Source organism: Condylura cristata, unplaced genomic scaffold (genome assembly GCF_000260355.1).
Source record: "Condylura cristata isolate star-nosed mole 26May11 unplaced genomic scaffold, ConCri1.0 scaffold00010, whole genome shotgun sequence".
NCBI lineage: Eukaryota > Metazoa > Chordata > Mammalia > Eulipotyphla > Talpidae > Condylura > Condylura cristata.
The window spans coordinates 56,866,802-56,874,322 of NW_004567111.1; the positions used below are offsets into that span (position 1 = coordinate 56,866,802).

Consider the following 7,521-nt stretch of genomic DNA (forward strand, 5'->3'; position numbering starts at 1 on the left):
CTATCTTTTATCAGAGCAGATTTCACAAGCTAAGCCTTACCTGCCAAGAACTACATTCCCAAACCAGTAGCTGGAGTGGTCAATGCTGCTTTCTGATCACTTGTCTAAAACGTGAGCAAACGGGAAAGGAATCCAAGAGCTTGCTTGGAAATGAAATTCTACTGGGTGGTTTTTTCAAATAAAGATTTATTTATTCATGCATACAAGAACTAGGGAACAGGCTAGAGGTGCAGGGGGCGAGAGGATACAGCAGAGACAAAGTAGAAAACCAAACAGGTGCACTGACTTAAGTACACTGCTGAGAGGAACAGTATATGAGACAGGAGAGGTCTGCTATGCCATATGGGTCACTTCCCTAGCCAGGGATCAAACTTGTGCCACAGTGGCTGCAGATTGCTTCACAGTGTTGCACCGTAACTCCTTGTGCCACCAGGGAGACCCCTACTGGGCAATTTGTATGTGTTGAGTTGGTAGCACTCTAGTTACCAGTTATTCTACCAAAATTAACATTAAGCATGACTGAAAGGGATTTTGTGGTAAAGTCTACTACCAGCTGGCTTTAAATCAGGGAGATTATCCTGGAAAACCTAAGTTTCAGAGTGAGCCTACCTCAATCAGTTGAAAAGGCATTAAGAGTAGAGTTGAGGCATCCCTTTCGGGGACAATTCAGCTCAAGCTGGAGAGTGCCAGCTGACCCTCTCTGATTAGATTAGGAACTTATGTAGCTCCCACAGCTGCGGAAGCCAATTCATTGTAATAAGTCTTTTTTTCTTTAATGGAGACATAACTACTGGCTTTAGTTATACATAATAAAATGACTAGACATTTGTATATTCTGCAAAAGGATCACAATGAATCCTAAATATGTATCTTATACTGTTATCCTGATTAAACCCTGATACAATGATACATTTGACTCTCTGAACAGAGAAGTTTCACCAATAGCTCTTGCCATGGGGTAAATCACATCTTCTTGAAATTTTTATCCTGTAATGATGCTCAACTATAATACAATTACATCACTACATAAATTTACAAAGTACCTCTAAAGAAACCTACAGTCCCAATCTTCAAAACCTGAATTCTAGTTATACACTTATATTTACACAACTTTTGGGGAACTGGGGATTATCAAATGATCTAGTTACCCTGAAAATGTCTAGTGACTTCTAAACAAAGAATGACTACAGGATCCAGCAACCCCACTTCTGGTTATAAGGTTCCTTTTTATTTGGTATGAATTCTTACTTTTGGGGTCTGAGAACGTCATTACCATTATAAGAAAAATATTTTAGCATTCTCAAGCTCAAAAAATAACCTACCATCTTATACCAAATAAGAGAGTCTTACTTTTGGACAGTAAGAGATCCACACACCCATAAGAATGAATATAAGGACTCAAATGCTTGTATACTATGTTCATAGATGCATTCACCAACCCAAGGGCCCATCAACAGGTAAGCAAACAAAATGTGGTATATAGCTATACATGCCAATTTTATGCAGTCAAAAAAAAAATGGAGTTCTGCTACATTTTACAACCTAGGAACTTTGAAAACAAGTGAAAATAGACACAAATATTGTTATGTACCATTTATATAAAACACTGAAAGTGGATCAGCGTCTACTGGGGCTATGGAAAGGAAGGTATGGGGAACTTTTGCTTATTGGTTACAGAAGTTCTCTTGAAAGGAGTGAAAAAGTTTTGGAAACTGATGATATTGATGGTGGCTTAGAGTAGAAAATTATGATGGAAGCTTCACAAGGACAGAAACTAGAAATGAGTATAGAAATAATTAAAAGCTGAGAATATAGAGACTGCCAGTCATCACAGATTAATCCAATCAGGCCCTGGATGTGATAGATTTCCAAAGGAGTGAATGTTGCTAAGGAACACTATATAAAGTTACTCTTTGCTCTGGCAAAAGTCAGCAGCTCTCTGCTGGCCTTCTCCTTTCCCTTTTCCTCACAAACCTGCCCTTCTAGATACAACTTTGTCTACTTTTCTCTGTATAAGTGTCTCTTTCCTTAGTAAACTAGCAGTTTACTGCTGAATGATAAACCCCAAAACCTTTCTCAGAGGTAACCAAAGGACCTCATTCATTGATTCTCAGCATATGGTCAGAAGCCCATCAGTAACAGCTGAAAAATGTGAATGTAATCAATTCCACTAAAGAAGTATACCTAGAAAGTTAGAATGTCGAATGTCACGTTATACATTTCACCACAATAGACATTTTATTATTTTTTACAGATTATTCTATCTATTCATGCATACAAGACCTGAGGTGTAGGCCAGAGGTGGAGGGGGGGAGGAAAGGCAGTGAGAGGATTCACCAGAGACAGAGTGGGGAGCAGAACAGGCAGAATGAGAAGTACACTGCTGAAGGGAGCAGGGGAGGGTCAGGAGAGGTCTACCACGCCATGTGGGTTAGCTCCCAGGCCCAAAGCTTCACAGTGCTGAGACTTAACCCCTTGCGCCACTAGGGAGGGCCCTACAATAGACATCTAAAAAAAATTATACACCTTCTACTGCCACTGAAAAGTCTTTACTGTGTCATACCAAGGCACTGACAAACTTGCAGAATGTAACGGTTCTTAGACTCCGGGGAGTTTGGAAGGTACAAGGAAAAAATAACATGCAGGGTTAAGTCTTCACTAACCGCACCTCAAAAGTTTTCCTATTGAGCACCGGATCAGAAGTTACTTCCTGTTTATCTTTTTGAATGCAACGGTATCAGGATTAACATCACGTGGGAATGCTCTGAGTATCACTCCCCTTTACCACGCTCCTCTAGCCGCCACCGCATTTAATTCTGGACCTATTTTTACATCAAGCAGCTCTAATGGTGGGAGCCGCCTCTGTTTGTCAATTTTTTTACAATCCCAAAGTTTCAACCTTAAACGTATATACGCTATTCTTTTTTTTAACTAACAGCTAAACCCTGTAATCTCCTGAGAACTGCGCACAAAGACCCCAAGTTGGCAGAAGCTGTGAACAGGGAGACTATTTCCTCACTAACGAAGCAGATTCCTTAGTTTGCTCTAATGCCCGACACCCCCCCCCCCGCCCGCGCTCTCACCAAGTGTAGATCTGCAGCTCGCTGGACGGCACGTTTCCGCGGGAGAACTCGTCCATTCGGTGGTGGCGGCCGTTGTTGGTGGTGAAGACACGCAGCAGCAGGGGGCACGTCTACAGGAGAGGCGGGACCCGCAGGGCAGAAATTAACGCGGCGGCGGGTCCCACGCTCCCCTCCCTTCCCAAGGCCTGCGAACCACCCGGGCGCAAACTACCACTGCTTTCCACCCTAGGCCGCTCTCTGCCTGCCGGGCCCAACTCCACCTCTCTCCAGACCCCACACCTTCTCCCGGTCGATGGGCTTCTCCGGTTCCTTCTAAATTTCCTCCTGAGTAACGCGCGACTCCACCGCCATCTTCCTGCCGTGGCCCGGGAAACGCTCGCCTTGACCTCCGACCCCCGCCGCGAGCATGAGCGCTGAGTCTCTCGCGAGGAGAGCTCGCGGCCGGATAGAGGCACAGAGGGGGCGGGGCCAGACCTTGCGGCGCAGGCGCACTTGGTGGCTTGGCGCGTGAATCCGGAAGTAGCCCCGCCTGCGCCTCGCGCCCACGGGGAAAGGTGGGCGCTGGGGACGCAGTGCCGAGGAAGGGGCGGTCCAGAAGTTTGGCTCCCGCCCTCCCGGGCTCTGTTGCTTCTTGTTCTCAGGCTAGCAACCTGGTATTTTCGGTACTACAAAACTAAAGAACAATACAGGAAGTAAGTGAATAAGCAAAAACAGTTCTTTATTAGCAAATATCTTTATCTTCTTTGCGATAAAGGGCTAAGATGTGAAACAGACCCAGGTATGTGGACTCTGAATTAGAAGAAAAACTGAAGGAAAGAAAGAATTCCTGTCCGTAAATGTTCATGAGTCAACTGAATTAGGGAACAATAAAGTATGGCAAACGAATAGGGGAACCTGATAGAAAAAGCACAAACCCTAAAAGACTGATAAATTTGACCAAATTAAAGAAACAACAACAAAACACCTATACTTAAAAGTATATCAAAAAGAGAAAAATCACAGAGTGGGAGAAGATACCTGTGATGGAGATGACTGACAAAAGCTAGGAACTAGGATATGTAACAACTCCTAAAGAAAACTACATTCCAAAAGGAAAACAGGTAAAATAACATTACAGATGATTTTAAACTGAAAAAATCCAAATAGCCAGTAGACAGATATTCGAGCTCATTACTAAAAAATCTACATCCACTAGCTTAGCAAAAATTAGACACTAACAATTGTTGGTGTATAATTAGCAATTCTCTAATACTGATAAAAGTATAAACTGGTATGCCCACTCTGGAGAGTTGTTGAGGATTATTTAGTAAAGATATGTGTGTGTGTGTATATACACACACACATATGAAGATAAGTCTATTTAGATCTATAGTTCCTCTCCTTGGTATATATCTGAGAGAAAATTCTTACTCAAGTATATCTAGGCACATTACAAAGCTGTTCTGGCATATTGTTCATAAGAATAGAAAGCCAGAAACAACTCGTGCCCATCAATGGCCCACTAGTTCAGTGAGTTGTGGTACATTATATGCAAAAATTAACAAACAGCATTGGAATGCTATACAGCAACAAAACTGAACAAACTACAAATATAAAACAAGAATTTCACAATGGTAGTGTTACAGGGTAGGCCAGAGTGGACTGGGCTGCCTGTCTGTGGGGCCTCGCCTGCATGCTCACAACTCAGTTAACACTGCAGGTACACACAAAAGGGCCAATAACGGATTTATTTACAAAAGGGGAAAGGAATAGGAAACAACCAAGGGAAAGAGAGCAGGATACAAAGTTAAAGTGGAATACCTTAAGGCTAGGCTGACTGAACACACCAAGTCACACAGTCCAGAGAGCTGTTTCCCAAGAGAGAGAGCAAGAGTTGCAATGGTGCCCTATTTATCCCCCAAATGTCCCAGAATTCATTCCTTGGGCCCTCCGCCCTTGGGTCCCTGGTACTGCTGGGAGTTGTAGTTTCCAATCACTGGAGTAGGGGATAGCGCCCAGAAAGCTGGAGTAGGGGGTGGAGTCCACAATACTCTGCAGAGTTCCTTTAGGACATCCTTCCCCTTAACAGTAGGTGCAAGAAGCCAAAAACAAAAGAACATTAATGGTGTGAATCCATTTTTGTAAGATTGACCAGCTGGTGATGCTAATCTATATTCTCTAGGATGCCTTCCCTGGTAATAAAACTTCTAGAAAAAAGGTCACAGAGTCAGAATGGTAATTATCTCTGGAAAAAAAGAAGGGGATTGTGACACCCTAGCAAATGGAATACTTTCCCATTATACAACCAATATAGAGTTGATATCCAGGATCAACAAAAACAAAGAGAAAATAAATAATCAAAATATGAGCTGAAAAGCTAAATGGACCTTTTCCAAAGAGACCATATAGATGGCCAGTAGCACAAGGAAAATGTTCATCACTTACCAATCTGCACAACAATGAAATACCATCCTCCCACTGTGAGAATGACCTATATCAAAAAGACCAAAAACAAGTGCTGGTGAGGATATGCAGATAAAGGCATCCTCTTAGGTTACATTGTTGTTGGGAATGGAGAGTGGTCCAGTGCCTATGGAAAGCAGTATGGAATTTTCTCAAAATTTTAAAAATAGACCTCCTATATGACCCAACAATTCTACTCCTAGGTGTCTACACAGCGAATGTAAAAACAACTATTCAGTGGGATATATGCACTCCTGTGTTCATTGCAGCACTATGTACAATAACTAGGTCATGCAAATAACTTAAATGCCCAACAGGAAGTGAATAGTTTAAGAAAATGTATGTAAATACAGGATGGAATATGACTTAACAGTGAAAAAAATGATATTTTCTCTTTTGTGACAACATGTATAGACCTTGAGGGTCTATAATATGCTAAATGAAATAAGGCAGATCAAGATGGAGAAATACCAGATGATTTTGTTTAGACATGGAATATAATAGAGAAGCAAAACAAAGGGACAGACAAATCCAAACAAACTCTAGATATCATGATGTAAATGAGTATATCAGAAGGGGAGGATTGAGGCAAGAAACAGTATACATGTGCCCAACAGACAATGGTAGCAGACTGTGGTGCCATGGTGGTAGGTATGATTTGGTAACATACATATGAAAAGGTGTGATTCTGTTATTCTTAATATACACTGTTATATACTAACATTATCTTCATAATAAATTTATAAAAAAGAAAAATGGATGTGATAAGAAAAGATACACATTTACTTCTCAGGATCATTGTAAAAATCAAACCCAGAAAACACTTGACAAAACCAATAAAACCTGGAAGTAGCCAAGAAACATCCAGAGGAGAGAAATGCAGCCTCCAACCTCAACCAACAAAGGGGCTGGCTGATAAAGCACCAGTAGTTCCAAAGGGAAGAAGGGACCCCTCCCACCCCAATCTGCTGCTGGGCTAATTAAACTATGCCCTGAGAGCATAGTAGAAGGGGGGTGGCATTCACTTAGAAACTCCTGCCTGGACTGATAGGCTAACACCCCATGGGTTCTGTGCAGTAACCCCAGACAGGGATGGAGTTAGCAGCCCCCTGTATCCTATTTAGACCAGGAACCCCTGGCATTTCCCCGAAGTCGTCCATCTATGGACTCTGCCCACCTGAGCCTCTTCCTGCGTTTACTGTTTCTAAATAAACTTTGCTTTGGTTTGACTAGTCATAGCTTGAATTCTTTTATGTCTATAGTCAAGGACCAAGGAACCCCAAGCCTAGTAAAAATACTGTAAATCAACAGTTTAATGTTAAAGCAATTACTAAACAACTATTTGCTGAGCACATACTATATGACATGCTGCATATGTCCTGTGAGAGCTAGGATATGCAGGTGAAAGAGACAGAATAAATGAGAACAATGGGCGCATGCTCACAAACATGCCTATGCACATGTCCATGTGTGTGATTTTACATCATGGTACCTCCTATAGAGAAACAGACAGGCTACTGAATAGAGAGAATGTGGCAGCCAGATGAACATGTGGAAAATGGGAGTTCCAAACAGAAGGCGACCTTTGGAATGGGGCTGAAATGACTCAGGCTGAGTGTGCTCGAGACTGAGAAGAAGCCAGGATGGCCAAAGCAGGAAGAGCAAAAGAGAGAAAAGAATAAGGTGAGGGGCCTCTGTGCTGGCCTAGGGTTAAGTTTCAGTGCTATCACCCATGAGGCCTGAGTTCGATCACCCGCTGTTCCCCTCGGCAGTGTGTTTTAGTAAATACACCTGTTCTGTACCCCACTCTCTCTCTGGTGAATTCGCTCATCCCCCTCTGGCAGACACCCAGCTATTCTATGCAAAATAAAGAAATAATAATAAATTTAAAAATCAATTAAGAAAAATTAAAGAATCAGATGAGCTGAGGGGTTAGCAAGAGCCAAGTTCTAACAGGGTGGTCCCCAGGGAAAGGGGAGTTTCCAGATTCCTTGCC

General features: G+C 42.4%; 1 protein-coding gene across 1 annotated transcript in view; it reads right to left on the bottom strand.

Moving 5' to 3' along the window:
• Nucleotides 1–3,544, bottom strand: part of SAP18 (Sin3A-associated protein, 18kDa) — an 8,045-nt gene extending 4,501 nt beyond the window's left edge. Inside the window, 3 exon segments of the mRNA XM_004680354.2 lie at nucleotides 2,786–2,899; nucleotides 3,084–3,193; nucleotides 3,363–3,544. Of these exon segments, the coding sequence (XP_004680411.1) occupies nucleotides 2,786–2,899; nucleotides 3,084–3,193; nucleotides 3,363–3,491 (353 nt within the window). The 5' untranslated portion in view covers nucleotides 3,492–3,544.
• Nucleotides 3,545–7,521: the final 3,977 nt, after the last annotated feature.